General features: G+C 39.1%; 5 protein-coding genes across 9 annotated transcripts; 3 read left to right on the forward strand and 2 right to left on the reverse strand.

Annotated features, from left to right (window-relative positions):
• The first annotated feature begins 3,409 nt into the window (after positions 1 to 3,409).
• On the forward strand, positions 3,410 to 4,047 carry LOC128170981 (death-associated inhibitor of apoptosis 1-like). The gene has a single exon (XM_052836744.1). It carries the CDS (start codon positions 3,410 to 3,412, stop codon positions 3,881 to 3,883), a length of 474 nt encoding a protein of 157 aa, XP_052692704.1. The 3' UTR covers positions 3,884 to 4,047.
• A 193-nt stretch (positions 4,048 to 4,240) lies between these two features.
• LOC128171975 (uncharacterized) lies at positions 4,241 to 5,374 on the forward strand. The gene has a single exon (XM_052837750.1). It carries the CDS (start codon positions 4,241 to 4,243, stop codon positions 5,372 to 5,374), a length of 1,134 nt encoding a protein of 377 aa, XP_052693710.1.
• A 4,639-nt stretch (positions 5,375 to 10,013) lies between these two features.
• LOC128171976 (uncharacterized) lies at positions 10,014 to 13,945 on the reverse strand. Its single transcript, XM_052837751.1, has 2 exons — positions 13,277 to 13,945; positions 10,014 to 13,007 (listed from the first exon to the last, which is right to left on the reverse strand). The coding sequence occupies exons 1-2, from the start codon at positions 13,943 to 13,945 to the stop codon at positions 10,014 to 10,016; spliced, it is 3,663 nt and encodes a 1,220-aa protein (XP_052693711.1).
• Positions 13,946 to 16,109: 2,164 nt separating this feature from the next.
• LOC128171847 (uncharacterized) lies at positions 16,110 to 19,947 on the reverse strand. Of its 5 annotated transcripts, XM_052837623.1 has the most exons (6): positions 18,768 to 18,907; positions 18,565 to 18,624; positions 18,421 to 18,453; positions 17,547 to 17,810; positions 16,305 to 16,566; positions 16,110 to 16,158 (listed from the first exon to the last, which is right to left on the reverse strand). In XM_052837623.1, coding segments are annotated over exons 2-6 (606 nt in total). In that variant the 5' UTR covers positions 18,611 to 18,624; positions 18,768 to 18,907; the 3' UTR covers positions 16,110 to 16,157. The 5 variants fall into 5 exon arrangements, with proteins under 5 accessions (XP_052693583.1, XP_052693580.1, XP_052693582.1 ...); XM_052837620.1 differs by lacking the exon at positions 18,565 to 18,624 and having other exon boundaries at positions 18,768 to 19,477; XM_052837622.1 differs by having other exon boundaries at positions 18,565 to 18,905.
• LOC128171850 (histone H3.v1-like) lies at positions 19,728 to 21,537 on the forward strand. The gene is made up of 8 exons (XM_052837628.1): positions 19,728 to 19,742; positions 19,847 to 19,924; positions 20,038 to 20,079; positions 20,322 to 20,369; positions 20,484 to 20,513; positions 20,617 to 20,682; positions 20,775 to 20,801; positions 20,896 to 21,537. The coding sequence occupies exons 1-8, from the start codon at positions 19,735 to 19,737 to the stop codon at positions 20,996 to 20,998; spliced, it is 402 nt and encodes a 133-aa protein (XP_052693588.1). The 5' UTR covers positions 19,728 to 19,734; the 3' UTR covers positions 20,999 to 21,537.
• The last annotated feature ends 3,154 nt before the right edge of the window (positions 21,538 to 24,691 follow it).

Raw genomic sequence — 24,691 nt, forward strand, 5'->3', positions numbered from 1 at the left:
ACGCAATTTACGTATAATACTCATAGGTAGACGACCTAACTCTGAATAAACCATAAAGTTTGACGTACATTTTTTAACTTTCAAAATTCTTTTACAAAAATTTGTGTGAACTCGTTCTATTTCATCACCAGAATGAAAACCCCATATCTCGGAGCCATAGTTAAGAACGCTAGATACATAGGTGTCAAAAATGCTTAATTTAGTCTCAATATTTAAATAAGTTTCATTACATAGTTTTAGAATACCAAACATACATTTCCTACCCTGCATTGCAATTGTTTTCTGTGTAACATTAAAATTCCCATTAAAATTCAAATTGATTCCTAAATAATTGAAACAATTAACAACCTCAACATGCTTTTGGTCATAGGTCCAAAAATCATTTTTACACATTCTACCCGCATGTCGAAAAACAACTATTTTTGTTTTATCTGTGTTCACACCAATATTCCAATCATTACTAAATTGATACAATTGATTCAACATACCCTGTAGACTCTCCCTTGAATTAGCTATTAACACAGTATCATCAGCATACATTAAAAGAAAAAGCGAAAGGTCTCTGAAGTCAACAGGTTCACAACAACTTCGAATAAGATCCATTTCAAAATCATTAATATATAATGAAAAAAGAAAAGGCGACAAAGCCTCTCCTTGCATAAGTCCAGTTGTTGACGAAAAATAATTTGACAGTTCAGACTTATATCTGACACATGATTTTAACTCACAATAAATATGCTTAATAATACTTAACAACTTTCCCGTGACTCCATTTGTAGCAAGTTTGTATAATAACTTGTTTCTATTCACACTATCAAACTCTTTTCTGTAATCAACAAAACAACAATATAATTTCTTTTTCTTTTTCAAATATAAAGATACTAAACTAGTAAGTGCAAAAATGGCATCTGTGGTACTATGACCTGGCTTAAACCCAAACTGCGCATCGCTTATGATACCATTGTCGTCAGACCAGCGAAGTAATCTATAGTTCAACACTGTGGTAAATATTTTTGCCAGATTACTAACAAGAGTTATTCCCCTGTAATTGTTAACATCATTGGTGTTACCTTTTTTAAGAAGTGGAATTATTACACCTATAGACCAGCTCCTTGGGAAAGTACCTGCATCCAAAATTTTATTAAAAAGTCTAACTAAAACTGGTAAAAAAAACTCTTTAAATTTAACAAAATATTCATTTAACAGGTGATCTGTTCCGGCAGCTTTACCACATTTTAATTTTTTTAATACTGAAAGTAATTCCTCCTCATCTATGGCTTTATCTAATTCACTAAAAACAGTATCAGTACTCCTCTGCTCAAAAAATGGACTTTCAATGTCTACAATATTTTCATCTACATTACAAACACTCTTAAAATATTGATAAAAAGCATCTAAATCTAAAGAGCTTTTAATTGTTTTTCTTTTCTTGAAAATCTTGTAAAACTGTTTTGGATTGTGCTTTCTTAAATAGTTGAGTTTATTACCTTCGTGTCTGACAAACCTATTTCTAGTTCTAAGTACATGCTTTTTGTAGACACGTTTGTTTTCATATAAAGTGATACGATTTTGAACAGACCTTTCCCAATTAAAAATACGTAAGGAGCTTTTATAAACTTTACGGAGTTCTTTACACTTGTCATCGAACCATGGCTTATTACTACTGGAAGACTTAATGTCAATAGACGAACCACCTAAAAAGTTGGGTACACTACAAAAAGGCATAAAAGTAGTATAACCAACATATAGGGGGGGTAAACAATGGGTCTATTGTGTGAGAGAACAATGGGGGGATTATCCGGATAATTGGAGATTATCCGGATAATCCTCCTGAAGTGGGGATTATTGTGTGTGGGGTCAAAGAGGGGATTATCCGGAGGATCCTCCTGAAGTGGGGCCTATTGTGTGAGGGGTCAAAGAGGGGATTATCCGGATGATCCTCCTGAAGTGGGGCCTATTGTGTGAGAGGACAAAGAGGGAATTATAATCCCTTAAAATGGGGTCTGATGACCTTCTCTTGACCTGGAGAGGACATCAGGGATGATCACCATAAGTCCTTGAGGGATACGGATGAGGAGTAAGTATTGGGTGCTATAGTAGGAGAGGACAATGCGGGGATTATCCGAATATTTCCTTGCTTAGGATAACATATGTATAATTTAAAATACACACAGCTATGACCTTGGTTTGGCCTTGAGGAAATCAACAAACTCCCTTGATAAAATAAAAGAGAAAACGAAAAGATTTTTTGAATACGAACGCGGGAATAACAGTAAGTATGGATATTTGGATTTATCATAATGTTGATCCGAGAGAGAGAGAGACCAAATCTTTATAATTGATATTTCTTTTCAGAAGTAATTTTTGCTGTGAACACATGATACAGTAATAAAAAAAAAAACGAACAACACATTGATGTAAATGAAATATGTTTTATTTGCTAAATTTTTAGTTTAGGAATCACCAAAAAAAAAACCCAAGAATTGGTTCACATATAAAATTGTTATACTTGCAATCATTGTGAATAATTCACACGTTTTGAACAGAATTTATACATATATTTTCACTGTCAGTTTTTTTTTAAATTGTTATGTTCTTTTTCCTAGATGGACTGCTACCAATTTAAATAATCGTTTGGGTTACAGGCAGGACATCTGAGCATTCCTTCTTGATTCAGATGATCGTCTTGATCAATGCAGAAAACGAAGGTCTCCAACTCCGGTAGACTCTGCTCAATATCTTTCCAGAATTTCTTGAGATTACCGTATTCTGTGGGTCGCAAACAAAGTCCTTTCTTTGTCGGAACGATCTCATTTTGGTTAGGTGGTCTCCAATACTGGCGGATGTCCACACATGGATTATTTTCTTGTAAGGAAACATAAACATTGTGACCCAGATGCCAGGTTCCTTCTTCATGTTTGTCTAGGGATTCATCGATAAAATCCATTTTGTCCGACAAGGATTTAATTTGATGCAATTTCAGACTGATTCCCTTTTTGGTAGGTTTCATGTCATGTTTCCCCGTCACTTCACTTATTTCCCATTCTCTCAAATCCAGTCTGGGTTCTTTTTGCCAAGTCTGTACCTTAGCGTATCGACCGTTTTCCAATGCTACTGATAAACGTGGATTTGACATGTTGTCTGTATCACGTCTGGTTCTCGAATGGCGAGAGAGATCATACACTTATATATAAATACGCATCCTTGATATGTCATGGAAAAATTATGAAAAATGTCCATGACGTCACAAGAATGACAATAAAAATACCTGTGATGTCATGGAAAATCACGTGACAACACAGGTATTTCCTAGACTAGGTCATCAAACAATACGATCACGTGATGAGAGCTATATAATATACGATGAACCCTATTTCTGATTCATTTCCGACACTGTCCTCGCGAAAGCATGACTTCCAAATTAGATTGCATACCCCATTGCTTGGAGACAGATTCTGCAGTGTTTTCCAAGCCTACTGCGTCGGAACCTGCGTCTTCTAGAATGGCTCCAGCAGCAAATTTTGTCTTGTCAACTGGCACACGAGGAACCTCGGGCGAATTCAGGAATGCAGGGATACCAGTCCAGAACATCTCTTCACCTTTTTTACTAAACTGGAACGAATGGAAACACCCAAAGTATGCCAATTTTGCCGAACGTTATGCCAGCTTTAGAGATTGGCCAAAGTTCCTCAAAGGTCCCAACAAGAAGGACTTGGCTAGAGCTGGTTTCATCTACACCGAAATTGGAGACAGAGTCACCTGTTTTTCGTGTGGAGTGTCTGTCAAGGACTGGGAACCCTTTGATGATTCCTACAAAGAACATCTCCGTTGGTCAAAGAATTGTGTTTATGCTAACATGGTGACAGACGGAAAAGACTACTGAGTTCAGTATTTTGTAACATTATTCTTACAAACTTTCGAGCAAAACTCCTACATTTGTGTTTTGTTCCTGTTGAGAATCCGAACCCACCGATCTAGGACACTGGGAATGTGCTCCGAGTTGTATGGACAAGATCGACCGCAGTAGTGAGACAGGGACAATGTTTAGAATTGTGGGTTGTTTTTTTTTTACTTTTAATATCAGTCATGCATGTTTGAATACAATAAATCTGTTTAGAAAAAAAACCTTGATTTTTGTTGATTTTTTTTTGTATTGAAATTAGTAAAACACAGAGGTATAATAGTTTAGGAGAATAAAAAAAAGAGTTATTTCAAATTAAACTGTCCGAGTGATCAGATCATGGAGGAGTACCTGAAGAAAATATGGTATGATCCTCGACATCCAGGTTCCTTTGCCGGACCCTCTAAGTTATATCAGGTGGTGAAACGCGAGGGAAAGTATGACATTGGTCTTGGAAAAATTAAAAAGTTTTTACAAAACCAAGACGCTTACTCATTGCAAAAGAAAGTGAAGCGTCGAGGGTTTAAACGGAGACGCGTGGTAGTTCAAGGTATCGACTACCAATGGGAAGCAGATCTCGCTGATGTTCAGAACTTGTCCGAGTACAACAACGGAATTAAATTCCTGTTAGTGATCGTAGACGTGTTCTCTCGTTTCATGTGGGTTCGACCCTTAAAAGACAGAAAGGCTAAATCTGTCATCGAGGCATTCCAAGACATACTGAGAGACCCGAGACGACCCAAAGCCATCCGTACTGACAAGGGATCAGAATTTTACAACAGGTACCTTCAACAGTATTTGAGAGAGCAGGACATCAAGATATTTTACGCCTTGAACGAGACCAAAGCCAATTTTGCCGAGAGATACATCCAGACCTTGAAAAAGAGACTGTATCGTTACTTTACCCACCTTCAGAAATACAAGTACTTGGATATTTTACAAGACGTGGTTCGATCTATCAATGATACACCTAACCGATCATTAAACGGTCGCACACCCTCCTCTGTCACCCGAGAAAACGAAGAAGAAGTGCGATTGGACGCTTATTTAGTGCGTCAAAAGAACAATGTGCGAGTGCCAAGAGTAAAAAAAAAATCCAGTAAACCTAGACGACGCAGAAAACCTTTTACATTTAAAATTGGTGATCAAGTACGAATCACGCATCAAAAACGAACATTTCAACGCGATTACGACCAGACCTACACAGAAGAAATATTCACCATCCGCGAACGCTTTGTTTCTCAAGACATTCCCATCTACAAGCTGAAAGACATGCTAGGTGATCCCATTCAAGGTACTTTTTACGCCAGTGAGCTCCAAAAAGTGTCCAAAGACGAAAATACTATCTGGAGGATTGATAAGATTCTTAGAAAACGTAAAGTTCGTGGTAAGGAAGAGGTTTTAGTACGATGGCTGGGATGGCCCAAGAAATTTGACAGTTGGATCCCGAAGGCCGACATAAAAGAGACATGAAGCGAGCCGATTTCCTCATTATTCGAAAAGATGTCAATGCGAATGGTACTCAAGTCGACGGACAGCCTCTCTGTCTACCACAACAATAGACCGGATGACTTTAGAGTACGCCTACCCCGCCCTTTACCTCTGACGGGAGACTGGACTGTTGAACTGACGGAATTCTGCAATACGAACATTAAATCGACACCCGACAAGGAAATTTTTGTGTACTGTTCCGCCTGCGACGACAGCTTCGTAGGAGAGCGTCAAAAACCTCTTTTAAGACGCCTTATTCTGGAGAACAATCAAAATGTCATTTTTCTTCGACCTTATCGCGTACCGTTACGCATCAATGATCTGCGAGACATCCACGTGTATATAAGGGATAAAAACGACAACAATGTTTCATTACTAATTGGCGAGTCGACTGTAACACTCGTGTTTCGGCGTCTCTAATTGATCATGTCTGGGCCTACTTACATTTCGAACCCTTCGTTATGGGAACAATTTCGTCACACGGGTGAAGGGGAAAATTTCATCCCTGTCATTCGGAGAAACACTCAGAAAGGAGGAGGGATCCTAAACCGACGAAAAGCGTACATGATTCCCCTAAAATCTCACACTCCCCAACAGAGCATACAACTAGTGACGCCTGTGGCCGCTGATCGGGAGAGAGCTCTGTCCGATCTGAAAGAAACCATCCGTAACGACGAGCCTCACATGCCTGTACAGAAGTCTATAAAAAAAAGGAAAACCAAGAAATCTAACAGTCGTGTGACAGCATCCAGAGGGAGAGGACGTGCCCAGCGCAAGAAGAATAAAGCCCGTGCACAGAGCAAAGGCATAAAGAAACCTTCAAGACTGACTAAAAAAAAAGCTACCCAGAGAAAATCTCGTCTTCCCAGGAAAAACATCTTTGAGCAATGGCGTTCTTAAGTGAGATCAACACATCGGTGGCCGAGCCTTCAGAACTGTCTCTCTTTAGCGATCCCCCTAATCAGGTGGCCGTCCAGAAAATATATTTCTCCGAGATTCGACCCATTTCCTCCTTTGATGGCGAAACCGCTCCTCTCGAGTTTGCCGTTCCGGGAGGGGGAAACGAATACATCGACCTGAGAAGGAGTCGACTCTACTTGAAAGCCAAAATCACCAAAGCCGATGGCACCGCTCTGACCCCCACCGAAAAGACGGGAATCGTCAATTTGCCTTTACAGTCGTTGTTCTCGCAGATCGACGTCTACATGAATGGAAAGTGCGTTTCGCAGACAACTATCCCTGGAAAGCCTACTTGAAAGTCCTCTTATCCAACGGCCCCAGTGCCAGCCAATCGCAACTACAGACTCAGTTGTATTACCCGGACAAGGAAGCCCTGGACGATGCAGATGCCGCCACAGGACGCAACCAGGGTCTTAGAGGGCGCTACGTGTTCACTCAGAAGTCTAGAACCTTTGATCTGGAAGGTCCCTTGTACGTCGACTGCTTCTATTTAGACAAATACCTCATCAACGGCGTCGACTTGCAATTGAGGTTGTTTCGTTCGAGAAACGAATTCGTCCTGATGAGTAAGGAATCGTCCCCGAATTACAAAGTCACCATTCTCGATGCCGTATTTAAAGCATGCAAAATTAGACTGGACAGCGGAGTTTTGATGAATCATGCAGACGCCATCACCAAGTCGCCCGCTCGGTACAATTATCTAAAGACCGACGTGAAGAAGATGACCATTTCGGACAACACTAGTGAAGTTTACTGGGACGACGTTTGGAATGGCAGGCGACCTTCAAAGATGTACGTTGCCTTCGTGAAACAGGCGGCCGTCAACGGAAGCTACGACGCGAACCCGTTCAACTTTCAACACTTTAACCTGTCCGAAATCGTAGTGACTGTCAACGGGGAGCCCACACCTGTACGGCCCCTAAAACTAGATTTTGACGATAATCGCAATTACGTCACTGCCCTGTAAAATCTGTACCAGGCCTCCGACAAATGGTACAAGGACGACGGGCTGATCATCGACCGAGACCATTTTTCTAAGGGATACGCCATTTACGCATTCGACCTTGACCCCAACGATCTGGGTGAAGGGTATATAAATCTGACGCACCAGGCAAACGTCGGTGTGTACGCTCGATTCGCTTCGCCCACTACTGCAACCGTGAGCGCTCTTGCCTTCTGCGAATTTCCAGGACTGCTCCTCGTCGATCAAGCCAGAGAAATACGGCAACTGTAGTCATGAATACGACTCAATTACTTACTCTCGTGGAAACCTTACCAGAATTGAAACTTTACTTTCGAGGGGTATTTGCCTCCGACACACTTCCCGATCGTGTTCGCCAGTTTCCATCAGCCGTCATCTGCAACACAGATCCCATACATAAGAAGGGGACGCATTGGATCGCTTATTGGTTTGACAATGACAACGAATGTGAATTCTTCGACAGTTTCGGACGAAAACCGGGGGAGTATGACATCCACCTGCAAGAGTTTATCGATCGTAACGCTCTACTATGTCTCTACAACAACATACAAGTACAGTCAGACTCGGACACTAGTTGTGGTCTTCATGTTTTGTTTTATTTGTATTGTCGAGCGAAAGGCATTTCCATGGCCAGTGTCATCCGTGTGACGTCAGAGACTCTTATAAGAGATGTCATTTTAAAAGGAAATCGCATCCTTTGATTTTGTTTAGATTTCAAAACATTTCTATTTGTACATTCTATGTTCATGTTTATGACTTTTGTTTTATATTTGTTTACTCATTTGTAAATGTATCCATGTATTGCATTCTATGTAAGTGTCAGGTCACCGGAATCCGGCGTTCGGATCCCCGAAATTTACCGGAATCTGGTTTCCGGATTCTTGAGTTCCGGATCCCAAAGATCCGCGGCGGCGGCGGCGGCGGCGGCGGGACCGGGAATTGTGTTTATTTTTTGTATCATTGTATATATAATCATATTTAAAATAATAAAAAAAAAAGACGTCGATATTAGTTGCTGTTATTTAATGAGGTTCATTTTGTCAAGCTTAATCAGTAGCTGGCTGACCCCCGAACGAGAGTGTCACAATGAAATTCAAGACTCCGACTTCTTTTGCCGTTATTGGTGGTACCATGTCTGGTAAGACCCACTGGGTGTGGAATCTGTTTAAAGCATCTTCCGAGTGTTGATAAGATCGTTTACTGTTATCTGGAAGATCAACCCGTGGTGAACGACATGCAGGCAACTCTGTCTGAATTTACAACCTATCGAGGTCTACCTACCCGCGAGGAGATTCGAGAATGGTCTCAGGATTCGACCCACACAGTGTTGATCTTGGACGACATGATTCATCTGGTGACCAAGAGTCCCGACGCCCTGCACTTGTTTCAGACCATGGTGTCTCACGCCAACATAACGGCATTTCTTTTGTCACAGAATCTGTACCCTCCCGGAGTCTATGCCAAGAGTATTCTGTTAAATTGCCAACATGTTGTTCTGTTTAAGAATGTGAGAGATAATCGCCAGATCATCACGTTCGGAAGTCAGGTGTTTACGGGTCGCTCTAAATTTTGGATGGACGCCTATGCCAGGGCCGTCCGTCGTCCTTACGGTTACATTCTGGTTGATTTGACCAATCACTGCCCCGAAGATCGACGCCTACGCACTAACGTTTTACCAAAAGAAGGGGAAACGGTTGTTTATCTTCCTCAATAAAAAGAAATGCATTTCATTCTCGAGCGTCATTTTTTTTCATCATGTCCCCGAGAACAAGACGTCACGGGGCTTTTCTCCAGTTCCTCTACGTGTCGGATCCCACACAAAGAAAAGAATTGATCGGAATGGCTTCAAACGAACAAATCAATGCTTTGAGGGAAATTGCTCTCAATCTGTACGTGGGTCATCCGACTATTTCCGGCTATTACGTATCAAAACTAAAAGTTTACAAGGGTATCCTTCAGTCTTTAAGCGACCGGGCTGTGAAAAACACCGCTATCAAGAAATTGTTGAGGAAGAACACCGAGGTCATACCCCTTATTCTCAAACCTCATTTCAAAGATGGCAGAGGAGTACCTTCTGGTGAAGAAGACGACGTACGACAGGTTGACGAAACAGTCTCAGAGTGAACGCAAAGAAGTTAAAGACCAAGAAACAAACACCGAACCGATCCAACAATCTCAGATCGAAATCCAACCCGATGACCCAGCAGAAGATCACCAGACCGGATCTGGTCTAATTTACGACAGACCCAAGAAACGGAAGTTACCACCAGGCATGCGCAAACCGATCAAAAAGAACAAAAAGACTTGGATTAAATTTTAATTTTTTTTTTTTTAATGTGGAGCGAATTCATTTTTTTCTGTAGTGTATTACAAAGAACATGTATAAATGTACAATTTGTATAATAATAATAATAATAATAATACATGTAATAATGATAATAATAAAAAAAAAAATTGTAATTCTATTGTCAATGTCTTTTCTTTGTTAATATCCGTAAGGCAGAGTGGAGAGATCACTCTGAACGACTCTTTTGGTGTAAACGGCAGAGTATTGTTTCAGTTCATCCTGACAGTAGAGTTCCGAGTGAACTTTTTCTCGACAGATTCTACTCGGATTCGTTGTGTAGTAGTTTCCAGTTCGCGGGTCCTCGCGATTAAACATGGCATCTCTCATACTTTCTAGGTTAATAATCTTTTTCCATTCTGGGTCTGGTAAGCGTAGTTCTTTGGACCGTTACAGACAAATTCTGTGATCCAGTCCCCCTCCTCCAGTTCGTTGGTGAGCTCTCCGAGATAGTCTCCGATGGGGGGTTCCCACTCTCCTTCCTTCGTCACGTAAATCACGGAATCCGTGTCCCAATAAAGGACTCGGGTCTGTAAACGCTCGAGCAACTCATACAGTTGAAGACGGGCCCAACAGGTGGTAAAGGAAGCTAGAAACACGTTAGTGTGACCCGGTGAACACATCTCTTCTGAGGTGCGCCTAGTGGACAACATGAGGTTTTCGTCGTCCACGATGTTAAAGTCGACGACGTCTACGGTAGGGTCGGTCATGTAACCAAAGAGCTTGTGAGCTTGACTGTCGTGTACGAAATGGGTCTGAGTCAGATTCATGTTCTGTCCAAATTTCCCCCAAAAGCTGTTTAGTAACAGCTTTGCCAAACTCCTGAGTCCGGGATTTACTTCGATTTTTTCAGGGTCGAGCCGGAGTCCTTCCTTTTTCTCGTACATCGTGATATACCGTTCGAGATCGGATTCTGTCTTGACCCACTTCGGTCGTCCACTGGCCTCTTGTTTGATCTTGAGGAACATGTTGATGTAGGAGGAAAAGAGACCTCCAGTCTTTGTGACTGGATCGTACTGCGTTGTCTCTCTCCAGTGGTATACCTCGTACATCTTAAGAATCTTGTACCCTTTTTCAACAGCTTTGATCAGCTCCGGCGTGCAGTAGGTTCCAGTCAAGGCCCTCTGTGCGTCCGAACAAGTACAGGGTTCTTGCTGTTGACGCTCGACGCAAGTGCGACAGAGGGGAAACGTAAGCTTGCCTCCCTCTCTGTATCCTAAAACAGGATGAAATAGACGTCTAGGAGGAAGGATTTTGACTTTAGCCAATCCGAAATACGAGTCAATGTCGCCGAAATCGCATGTGATGATCTCTGGGTGCCCAACAGGATATCGACAGGTCTTGTTCACAAAAGGGTACAGTGACGTAAAGTCCACGTATTTGATTTTTTCGTCTCTTCTGGTTCGTTTGTATAATACACACCCGTTGGTACGTCCACCCATTAAACTCTCCCGGGGGTCGAGACGATCCACTACTTCTAAATTCTCTATAAACGCTCTGGCCTCTATATCTGTAACTAGCAAGGCGTCAAACTCGTGCTCCCAGATGCTCACGACTTTCAGTCCTAGCTCTCTGAGTCGTTTTTCCTTCTGCTTGGTCAGAGCAAACAATTCGGAAGCCGTCTGATCAGAGTTGGGTATCAGAACGGCATCTCGATTCTTAAAACAGACCTTACATCCGTGATACAAACAGCCGTGAAACTCGTACGCCACTCCGCGAGGCTGAAGATCATTAGGGGGTTGATATCCATCCACGAAATATCGGGTACCGGGTACTCGGTATTCCCCGCGTCCAGTTAGCGCATGCCAAATATCCAACTCGACTCCAGAGACTCGCGCGCGATGTTTTAGCAACTCCAACCAGCAGATGGACTTGCGACTGTATTTAAGGCGAGACGGATACCCCCTGGGTGGCGCTCGAGCAATTGGAGAGTTGACAAATTCTTCCTTCACGACAATGACATTTTCTCCGCCGTATTCGTTCCACGGAATCCACCGGTCTGCTTCTTTTACGAAAGTCACATTATCACGTATCTGACCTTCGACCCAGCGTTCCTGATCGCCCTCTTTAATGAGAAAGTTCCACTTTTCGGGTAGAAATTTGGTCTTAAATACGTCCATGCATAGAGACGCAATGGTGCAGGAATCAAAGGCATCAATTGCGTGACCTCCGTCTTCACCAGTAGCCCCCAGTAAGAGATTTTTAAATTTCAGACATGCACGTATGAGGATGTCGACGTCACTCCGACAGTACTTGAGAATTTCTTTCTCAAAATCAAAGATCTCACCTACTTTGGTCTCGTACCACCGGTAAAACGCCTCCCTACCCTTCAACGACATGGCGTTGGGACCGTATGCCTCGGCGGGTGGATAAGGTCCCACATACTTCCGATTTGCCTCACACGTGAAAAAGTGCGGGAAGAAACCTTTCGCCAGAGATTCTAGCTGAAAAGCTTCGGGGAGTTTAGCCAAGGCCATGGGTAGGAAATTGAAAGAATCGATGACACGAATCTGGAGGCCACTAACGCCAAACATTTGAATTTTACTTCCTCTGTAGATGATGCTGGAAGGACGAATGGCTTGTGACAGTAGATACTGCATGAGGAACTGACCGTCGTAGGACAGGTTATGAAACAATACGGTAAATCCTTTGTGATGTTCGCTAAAGATCCAACTTCCGAGATCGTATAGGGAATGAAAAACACGCTCTCGATGACCACAACGATCGGCACATGGAGGTGTTATGTATTTTTTGGTCTTCTTGTCCTTTTGTTTGCAGCTCGAACATCTGTCTCCGCAATCGTTACAAGTACTGTCTGGAGTAAGATCGTCATTCTCGCATTTTGGACAGGCTGTCTGACACACAGCTAAAATCATCGTGTGTTTCATTTTACCACAGTGGGACTTTCGACAGTTTTGACAGAGACGACAAGATATACAAGGGTCTCCCTCTGATGTGCACAGGTCGCAGTCTGCATGACGCCGAGGAACATATCCCCAGTCACATTGGACCATTTCGTCCCTCTGCGATGCCTCGATGTCGGCAAAGATGAATCGGCGTCCGCTCGGGTTCTTATCGACTGTATGTTTTCTAGCAAAACATAAATGATCCGTATCTACATACTGTCTGCAAGACTTACAGGTGTAGTATCCGCACTGTTGATCTTCGGGTTTCTTCTCGCATCGTAATATGGTCTTCTTACAGGACGGACATTTGTAGAGAAGATCACATGGTACGTATCCTCCGTCTTTTCCGTCTTTCCGGCTCTTGTGTCTTTCATAACAGGATCCAGAGCGACAGGTCTGATGACAGTCTGGACATATCTTCTTCTGTTGAATAGGACAATTATCCGAAAAACAGACATTGCAGTGGTTTTTGCATTTGTGTCCGTATGGTTTTTCGTAAGGTTTCAAACATGACTTACAGAATCTTGATCGACAGAAGAAACCTGCCAGCGATGCAATGGAATGAAAGTGACCATCACCCTCCCTGTCGTCGTGGAGTAGAAATATCTTCTTTTGTTCCTCGTCGTGGTGTGGACTTATGTAAGAATGGACCTCTTGTCCGCAATTGTCTTAGCAACGGTGGACATCTTAACCCCCGTACCACCGCGAGGATATTTGATGGCCCCGACGTCGATTCGACAGGAGGAATCGAAAGGTATGTCCTCGTTGCTGTTGAGGACGGTCATCAGACTCTCCAGCATAACCTCGGCATTCATCTCTTCCATGGGGCGACAAGGAATGAACACTGGTATATCTAAATGATCATTTTGAATGCCTGCTTTAATGATATCTCCGGGACGAAGGTCTTTCTTGACTCTTTTCAACATCTCCTCAAATGCGTCCTTCAATATGTTTTTGACTTCAACCATTTTCTTATTTTCTTTAAAAAAGTCGTCACGAAACTCCAGCTCGTACTGAACTTGCACGGCTCCCATTGTCTTGAGTTGTTTTTCACCCAAGATACGAATATCAAATTCGTTTTTTCGTCCGGCGCCACTTTGTCCACTGGACGATCCATCCAACGAATCTACTGGAAGGTCACGGATGAGAGAATCTCCTTCGTGAAAGGAGACATCTGAGACGTCTAATACATCAAAAAAGTGAGTGGCAGACAGTGCGTTTTCCTCCAGCAACAGGGAATCCTCGCCGTGGAAGGAAGAATCGGAAATGTCATCAAAGTCCCCACTCTGTGTCCTTAGTGTAGATAGCACTTCGTTCAGTAACGCGTCGTCCGTATCAGGGATAACCTGTGACCATTCCATGGATTGAATGTCTCGAAACAGATCCTGCTCACATACACCCGAACTGTAATGATCCAATTATATTTAAAACAAATGAAATTCGGTTTTAAAAATATCTTTAATTTTCATTAAATATCTCACCTATGACCTACCGTACATTCGTTTTTGAGCAATATTTTAATTTCAATATTTTTTTTTTATTTGATCAATCGTTTTGCAATTTAAATATAATGTTTCGCTAACGAATGTTAAGATTATCGAATTTTCATTTAAGATTTCGATCATTTCAAAATATGATTTCGATTTGGGAAAAACCATCAAAATCACTCGCTATTTCATTTCAACGAATTTTGTCTGACATGAGATACCATAGTATCTTTACGGATGAAAAGTAATTCATTTTTGTTTTTAGGAAAAGATAATCGCGTAGTCTTAGAGTTCATCATTATGTTTGAATTATCTCCCTCTAATCGCTAGATCTCAATGTTCAAGTATATTACACATACTGTCAATTCGATGAAAAGTAATTCATTTTTTTTTTTGTTTTTTAGGAAAAGATAATAGCGTAATCTTAGAGTTCATCATTATGTTTGAATTACCTCCCTCTAATCGCTAGATCTCAATGTTCAAGTATATTACACATACTGTCAATTCGATGAAAAGTAATAAAAATTTTTTTGTTTTTTAGGAAAAGATAATAGCGTAATCTTAGAGTTCATCATTATGTTTGAATTACCTCCCTTTAATCGCTAGATCTCAATGTTCAAGTATATTACACATACGTACGCCTAACGACACGAAAACAAAATCATCTTACCTTGAAACGTTTGAAATATCATCATTAATTATCCGTTCGTGAAGTTTTTCATGTTCGGACATGTTATCATATTTGTCAAATATTAAATCACAATAACCACATTGATACATTTTTCTTTATTATTTTCAAAATGTAGTAACACACTTCATTCTCCTTTTGCGGACTGAAGATAGAATGAGGAATTAAAGCAATGTGAGCCTTATCTTAGTGATTGAATTCAATCTTGGATTCCCGTTGGATACGTTAATTCAAGCGTATATAAAATTACACGCATCGTGACCATACGGAAAATCCGAATGCAGGAAATCCTCTGAAATACAACCACCTATTTTCGCCCCTTTAAATACCCCTATTAAACATAAGCTTAAACAAATATACCGTCACTACAAAATTATAAATCGTTTCTAAATATTGTTATTTTACATAGTTACATTTAATAATTGTTTTTATGTATATTTATTCATGTTATTTTTTTATTATTATTATTTTTATTTGTTCGCTGTAATGAAAACTCTGTTGATGTAATTTAATTCATCACCGTAAACTTAAATGTTGTTCATAAGCATTCTCGTATTATTTTATTTCAACACTATTGATTTAGTTTAACTCTACAATGTTATTTACAAATTAGTTTTACTATGGGACCGCTACCATCGCCTCGATTTACAAACGGTATCCAAGAGAGCGGTCCCTTTAACAATATCGATATGGACATTACAGATAACGAGATATGCACTTTTAACATTTAAAAAAGAGTACATAATGAACTAACTGTTCTGATTCTGTCTTTCATGTATTAAAATTACATTTACTATCATCCAGTTAGTCAAATATTCTCCAGACATCGACGTGATTTAACAAGTATCTATGCATTTTAGAAATTACATGATCACACTTTCCTTTTGCTGGATACACATGCCAAAGGTCGATTGATTAATGACAGATACCGACAACCTTTTTATGTAATCAAAGTTGTACAGCTCATAGATTTAAATACTTTACGTTCAAAGCATGTGTTAATCCGAGAATCCTCTGACTCTAACCCCCGCTTTTATATTATGACATGTGCGCACATGTCATAATATAAAAGCGGGGGTTAGAGTCAGAGGATTCTCGGATTAAGCATGTGTATACGAATCATAAGATTTATATATGTACCATACTTGACATACTAAAGTTCGGTCATTCAATGTCTGTTTTCGACAACAAGTACATTTATTTTACGCCAAAAAAAAAAAAAAATAAATAAACGTACTTGTTTCCTAACAAACAATGAACATCCAAACATGAGTATGCTTTTGTTAATTTATTATCTTTAGATAGGAAATGAAAAAAAATATATATATATATATAACAAAAGACAAAATAAAGATTTTGAGATCGGGTATTTATTAATTTACAGACTTCTTCTGGCGTTCTGAAAAAAAAAGATATACATATATAGATATATACATAATAATAGTGTAAAGAAAACGTATTTCTTTACAAATGCAATTGAGTTTTAGAAATATAAATGTTAAACTATTCACTTTTATTTTTCATACAAGAGAAGTAAACACTCACTATTTGCGGAGGTTGTAGCGCCGAGGCTCCTCCACGTCTTCTTCGTCTTCCTCGTCTTCCTCCATAGCACCGACCGGCGGGCGACGAGGACGCCCCCTCTCCATACGCTCTAGCTCTATCCCAGCATGGTCGGCTCCTCGCCTGGCGAGTGGTGGTTTCCAGGCGCATTTAAATCTCTGCCAGAGGATCCTCACTCCCCATACCACCGCCGCAGTCACAATAACCGCAAAAGCGGTTACGGCTAATCCGTACGCTTCGTCAACTATTTAAAATAATAATAATTAAAATAAATATGGTATTGGTATTATGAACACTTATAATCAAGAATTTTTTAAAATTATATAAAGAAAAAAAAAAATTCACTTGTATATATTAAAAAGCATACATACCTTACTTTATCGAAACTAGTACATACCCCCAGGATTCGTCAATTCATGCAAGAACAGATTTAGTCAACAAATACATAAAAAAAGAGATTAGTTGATTAAGTAACATGCAACTTGTATGGCCTTATCTAATGTTATCTCAAGTCAGAGCTACTACACACTCAAAATAAATTTTGATACTTATAATGATCACAGATTTTACATTATTTTTACAATTTTGGTTTGCATATTTCTTTCTTAGTAATTACAATATTCATATCAGTTGAATCCGATTTTATTTTTTTCTCCGTGTGAACCTTAAAACCCATACACACACTATAAATAAGACATGTAAAAGAATATAGGTAAATAAATAATCTATTTCATTTTTAAACACCCCTATTAGAGACCACCGTGGTTTTATACGCCATTGTCCGCATCAAAGCGCTCGGCCGGGGTGTTGATAACGGGTGAATCCTTTCGGAGCCTGTGTATTGTACGGTTGTGAAATGGCGAGTTTGAAAAAAAATTAAGAAGTATTTTGATTTGGTCTAATACATTCTAGCAAATTTTCATTTCATGCAAGGTAGTAAATTGATATATTAGTAGACAAACAAAACCCGTGCATGGTTTCACGCATTGCTTCGTGTACACATTACAAGTCTTCACACTTAATTTGACATGCAATTGTATTTTATTTCTTAGTGATTTCGATCAAATACCGTCTCTTCAATTTCGTCCATCTCTTCCATCTCAGGCGATTGGTTATTAATACGTCTTTTACGTATACGTCTTAATCTTAAACCTATCACACATGCGATGAAGAGTATAGGCAATACAATTAAGATAAATAAAAAATCAAGTTCACTCCCCATACCCTTGTTATCATTTTCGTCAGTAGGTTTCGTCGAGGATAAAATTGTCGTGGACGCAAGATGCGTTGTGGAGGACGTGATGTGTGAAATCGTGGGTCCATCGGAGGTCAAAGTAGAGGTCGCACTAATAAGGGTGGATGATTCTGCATTTTTAGATGTAGTTTTACTAAAAGATACCGGGGTCGTGACAGAGGTAATCTTGCCTCCCTGTGTTGAGATGCCATGGGGGATATGATTAGTCGGCGTAGTGATATCTGCTATTTCATCTGCAGAACAATTTAATAATAAAAGAGAAAACACAAAAACAAATAACAAGGTGTTAAGGAAGCTCTAAACACCGGCTAAACTGATTTTTTAAATTTTGATTTCAATTGTACTATATAAAAGTGTTCTTTTCAAACGTGTCTTAAACATTTTCAACATAGCAATCCACCCTTTTAAGTCCAGGAAAATTTTTTGAATTAAAAGCGTATAAAATTGTTCAATTCCCATTTATTTATTTCTTTGGAGAGAATGACTGCAAATCAAGACCTAGATAATTTAATTTTAGTCCATGAGTTTAAAATTCGTTAACAATTGAAAAATAAACTGCAAATCCAACATTTATCCATTTTGACTCTTCAGTAAAGATTATGCTAACTACCCCAAAATACCCTTAAATCACTGTGCAGTGTTTAGAGCTTCCTTAATTGACCAATAAAAAGTTTTAGTTTAAACAACGAACCACAAAACATGAAAACAAAATAAGAAAGAAAGAAAATCAGACCTGTAGATTTTATTTATTTTTTTTGGTAAAATAGAAACATGTCTAGTTTTTTTATTTTAAAAGTAAAACATCTACAGATCTGACAAAATCGGAATGGGAATTTTACTTACTAGTGTTTTCCATGCTCCTAGCTGTGGACGTTTCTGCAAAAAAAACCGCATTATTTTATAAATCACATAAATCCATGAATATAAAACACATAGCATCATCGGATTTATCCAGTGTATTATTTTATAGTAGAAAAGTAAATATACCACACTCTAGTACGGCCCGTCCGTTAGTGAAGACCTCTTCACACATTTTTGGAACTCAGACTATAAAAATAGATCAAACCTTGGTCTAACTTTCTCACGATCAGCATCGGTGTGACCTAACGATGAACTCGACATCGGAGTGAATTACGTAACCTTTTGCGAGAAACAAGAAAATAAGCGGAAAAAAAGGGGGGGGGGGTTACCTGAACACGATAGATTGTCGTTGGAATTCACCATTTCAATGATTTCAACTCCTCGACTGCAAAATTGTTTGAAATGTAATATATTGCAATCCCCTCTCACAAATAATTGTTTAATAACTGTATCTGTTGTAATGTCTCGCATCCAACATTCAACCTGCACATTTTCGGCCCCATAAACGCAGACCGTTTCTCCTGTGCAGGTTGCATAGTTACTGAAAGGATAGTCACACTCCTCACAGCTAAATGCAAAATATACAAGGGTAACAAAAATAATCAACACTTTCATTTTTTCAATAATTAATAAACTTCCGCTGACTAGAGTCACAGTGTATTGAATTAAGATTAGTGAAAGTTGACCAGAGTCACCGTGCATTGAATTGAGATTAGTGAAAGTTGACCCTGTCCACATTTTATCTTATATTTACCCAGAGATGCATAGTTTAATGGAAAATCCCCCCTCGCCCCCCAGTCTCTTTCTGGACATAATAAAATTTTCTGTAAAATTTTCTGCATTCTGTCATTACCCCCAAACAGATGGTGAACATTAAAATGTCATTCAGGTAATTTCTGTGGAATTTTTACTATTGCCTAAGTCGCGTGCACCGAACAGGTTTATCAATAATTGTAACTGACAGAAAATTAATCATGTATTTTTCTCCTCTATCTTGCAAAAACGATGTGTTGTAACATTTTTTTTTCAAGTTTTCTAATTTTAAGTTACATTTACACCCCCCCCCCAATACAGAACCTGTTTTATTTTTTATTATTTAAATGAAGTACTTATACCATATATGAACAGGGGGAAAACGCCCTGAATTTCTGTATTATTAGTTAAATTGGTACAGTTGGAAACCTGTCTTATTTTTTATTATTCAAATGAAGAATTGATATCACATGATTTACAGATATAAAAAGAGAAAATGTGCCATAAATCTTCCCATTTCTACTCCCAAATACAATATTAGACATGGATAGGTGGGTGAATATAAATATTTAAAAAAAAATTTCAAACTTGTTATTTTTTTTTAATTGTTCTTAATTTTTTTTTTAAATCTCGTAATTTTTTTTCACCTTATCAGATGCATTTGTGAGGAAATCAGGGAGGTCATCAACGACCTCAGACGATGTATATTCATCATTGACAATTTCCCGTGCCCGTGAGTATTAAGTGATATTGTGTGATTTACCGGGAACTTAGTTCATATTTGAGTAAGTAACATTTTTTTTTTAAAAATTGTTATTATCAACATGCTAATTTACTATTTTTTAGTTTTCCCATCATACATGGGAAAAGAACGGGGTCCCCTGACAGGTAAATACTTCGTATAATGACTTTAATCGCATTTATTTATTTTTATTTTAAAGGCTCTCACACTCGGTTAATATATATATATATAAACGCGTACATTTTTATCTTTAATTTTATCTCGAGATTTTATACATGTTATAAAAGTTTCATGCATATTTATTTTAAACATCAGAATAAGCATTATTCATATCGTCAATATTTTTTTTAGGTAGGCATTGTTATAGTTTTGTGTCTTTTTTCTTTAGAATTACATCAACCCCATTAAGAAACCCAGATTTCGTCTGGGGTGCTGGGTTAGTACATCATTCAGTGAGATGAAATTTTAAACAAATCAAAATTAGCCTACAAGTCATTCACATCTTTTATAACGAAAAACACATTTTTCATTTCTCTCTCTCTATCTGCAGGGCGGCACCACCAAACGCCCCAGCTAAAAAGTTAGTATAATTCTTTAAAAGCATACCATAACTTAAAAGATATTTTATTTTTTTTTAGACTATTTTATTTCAATACAACTACATTGTTATCGTATGATTTCAGTCCCCAAGTTATCGTCATTAGTGACGACACCCTTCCCAGCCTTCACGAGAGCTGGTTTGAAACCAGGTATTTTTTAACTCAATATATTTATCACAATACTATTAAAGATGTACTATACTTGTGTCATCTTTTAAAATCATACATGGTTCTCTTTTCAGTACCGAAATAGATTCGTCTATTACAATGTAAGCATATATCTAGCAGAAATATTTCAAATACAAAAAGACAACAATCTTAAGAATTAAATATCAACTAATAAAGGTGTTTCGTTTTTTCCAGTGCGAAAGAGGACGAAGAAAAAGAAGAAAACGAGGAAAAGGAGGAAAAGGAGAAAACGGAGGAAGAGAAGGAAGAGGAGGAAGAGGAGGAAAAGAAAGAATAGAATGAGGAAAATGGTTAGTATTTGTTTTTTTTTTTAATTTCCTTATGAAAAATATTTGGCTGATTTAAAACAATTCGACTTGTTCAGATTTACCAGATTGATTAATATCATGCGTTTATTACATTTGATATTAATGCACTTGTTTTCATCCTCTTTTACAGCATTGGAGAATTAAGAAAATTAAAGAAAACAACAAACCAATGTAAAAATAAAATGAAGAAAAAACTTAAATGTTGTGATTTTTAAAGGTAATTCCAAGCGTGAGGTTAAAACATGCCAATGGTTGGATGCTATGTGATTGATAGAAATCATGTGTATTTTAAAAATTAAAATACATAAGATGTCATTATCAGTCATTTAATGTCCGAACTTCGGTATGTGACCATTTACCAAAAGTTACTGTGATGTTTATTCACATTTTGCATGGATCTAATGCATTTTTTTCCCTCAACAAAATCATGTCAATGCTTAGAGGTTATGTGATTGATATAAACCGTGTGTATTTTTTCTTAAATTAAAAAATGCATAAGGTGTCGTTATCTGTCATTTAACATCCGAACTTTGACATGAGTGTCCGGACGGAGATTATATTCGGTAATACCATCTACTTGGAACATGGGTTTTTTTTTTATGAAGAGGTACTATTGTATGACTAATCCCGGGATTTAGACTAGAGTGTCATCAATTCTACTTCAACATTTTATCTCCTATTATTACAACTGTAAATAAATGAAGTTTATCATTTTCATTTCATTGTTAGTTAACGATTATCCCATATCACCGATTATGTCAATGGCCAAATAGTCCTCTATCATACCAATATCGATTCACTGCTCTCTCTGATACTGTTAAAGGGGCCGCACTCGATAAGATATTTTCTTTGTCTTCATCTTATTCCCCCTAAGGACTTTTATTGTTTACTTGTACAATAAACTCAATTCCTATCATACATCCTTCCATCAAGACACGTTCAACTCATTTATTATCTCCATAATAAAACAATGTTTATTCTCCATTATTTTCCCTCATCCTCCCCTTGTTTACAGGACTAAGTCGTATTTAGGGGATTATACGGATTACACCCCTCTATGCCCCCTCTCATAATGAACCCTCCAACCGTTATGGACCCCACTGTATTGTTCACACACCCTAGGGAGGGGATTATCCAGAAAATCTCCCATTGTTCTCACCCCAATAGGGCTCTTAAGGAGGGATTATCCGGATAATCCTCTTATCTATCTTACACAATAGACCCCATCCCTTAAGAGGGGATTATCCGGATAATCCCCCTTAATTAGGGCTCTTAAGGGGATTATCCGGATAATCCCTCTATTGTTCTCACCATTGTTCTCATACAATAGACCCCAGGGAGGCCCATTGTCTACCCCCCCTATATGTCAGATATACTACTCATAAAAACACTGTTTAATATACTAGTGAAATTATTAACAACCTGATCTATACTAAGGATCCCACAGTCCATTTTTTCAAAAAGACTGTAAAAATCAGACACTTTACTGTGTAAGATAGATTTTATGGACTCAAAAGCTTCCTCATTCCATCTGTACACACTGCCTGCCGTTACATTACTACAGAAAATGTTATGATTGTCATAGCGTTGGTAGTTTTTAACATTATGAATACACACTTCAACTGGAGCGTGGTCTGACCATTCATTAAAATCTTTAACAGTAAAACTCTCGATGGCATCAAAATCATCCTTACCAACTAAAACATAATCTATGACACTCGAACCTAAATGATTAAAAAATGTATATTTGCCCCGCGTGTCCCCGGAAACCCTGCCATTACATATTCTAAGACCAGAGGCTCGACATAATTCGAGTAATTTACGACCAAAATTATTGACATGTTTGTCTTCCGATATACGTGAACAAGTATAATCCTTATCATATGACAAGAATGCAGGCATGTTATTTAACAAATTGTTAGCCAAAATATCATATTCAACATAATCTTTTGATTCACCCACACGACTATTAAAATCTCCAGCTAATATGATAACACCCATATCACTGTACTTCGCAATATCGCATAATAGAGTGTCAAAAAGGTCAATATCATAAGTAGTATAGAATACACTGTTTTCATGTGCAATGTAAACAAAACAAATATAAACGTCATTTTTATATATACCTGACAATTTTACCCATACCATACTGTCACCAACATATTTACAAACTGAAAAGTGAGCTAGTAGTTCGTCTCTTACCAGAATTACCATTCCACCCCCTTTGCCTCTGGTACGTGGGTACATAAAGGACGCATAACCTTGAGTAAGATGAGACAGGTCTAAAGTAGACTCACTGTTTACCCAACACTCTGATAAAAATACAATGTCATACGAGGAAAGAAGTTTACAAAACTCATGTTCACCTAACTTCTTTTCCAGACCTCTGTTCACGTTCCATGACACGATTCGGAGCGGTGGTCTATCCTCAGCGTCCCCCTAGCTCTGGGTGGGTGTCGGCGCGTCAGTACTACCTTGCGCGATTAACTGGTCCTCGCCTTCCATGGGTTGATCTTCAGGTGTACCCTTGTCCATATTGCCGATCGGTGGCGCAGGCACAACGTGACTTCCAAAATACGTTGGATCCTCTGTAGGCTCTGTCTCGGGGTCGTAACGCTGACCGTTGACGTAAAGCGTATCTCGAACCATCTTCACATTGTCGCCACGGCTCCTATGATACCGCATCGCGGGGTATAGCTCCCTCCGACGCCTCTCAATAGAGGTGGGATACTGTTCTCGGATTCCGTAGCCCGTATTGCGCAACCTGTGCGACCTACTCCTGACAGCGATTAAGTCTTTTTGGTAGAGAAATCGGGCAACAATCGGTCTATCTTGACCGCGGACGTATCTGCCAAACCGGTGGACGTTTCCGAATTGAATATGCTCGTCGATGCCTAGCTCATAATACAGAAAGGCGCGAAGCTTATCTTCCGTATCCTCATCCTTGGTCTCCCCTCCGATGCCAGTAAAAATGAGGTTCATCTTCATTGAACGACACTGTAAATCGGTAATCGATGCTTCGAGAGCTCTATAATCCCGTCTCATACTGTCTAGACTTTTACATAGCGACTCTATTGTTTTCTCGTGTCTCTTCAGGTCTCTCTCGTGATCGGTGTTCACCCCCTGGTCTTCTAGCTTTTCAACTCTCGCTGTGATTGCACTCACCGCCGCCGAGTTTTCCGTTAGCTTTCTTTCAACATCACTGATCCTGTTATTGAACTTTGCAACAGTCTCACTCACTTTTTCCAGTTTTTCTTCAATATGATCGATTTGATCTAATTTAACTAACTTTTGCATAATCTTATCGAGTTTATCATTCTGTTCATTTAACTGAGAAATAATATCCCCACTAGGTTTTGTAGCCGCTTGAGTCTTTGGTGTCGAGGTGGTGGGTCCCAGGTGATCCGTTTTATTGGCTACGTTTGGTTTAGTAAGTATCGGTGTCCCGTAAAGAACGTTGCTGGCCACACTGATGATGCTGCTTAACATAGACGAGTCATGGCTTTCCTGATCGGGCACCTGTGAACATTGCTCACTGCCGCCATTCTCACTACTGTCGGAAGTTTTGCTTTTTCTTTTCCTTTTTTTGTGTTTATGTTGCCCCATTACACTTAAATATCAATGTTAGCACCAGCCAAATCAATAATACTCACTTAAGAGGA

This window comes from Crassostrea angulata, chromosome 2 (assembly GCF_025612915.1).
Source record: "Crassostrea angulata isolate pt1a10 chromosome 2, ASM2561291v2, whole genome shotgun sequence".
Classification (NCBI taxonomy): domain Eukaryota; kingdom Metazoa; phylum Mollusca; class Bivalvia; order Ostreida; family Ostreidae; genus Magallana; species Magallana angulata.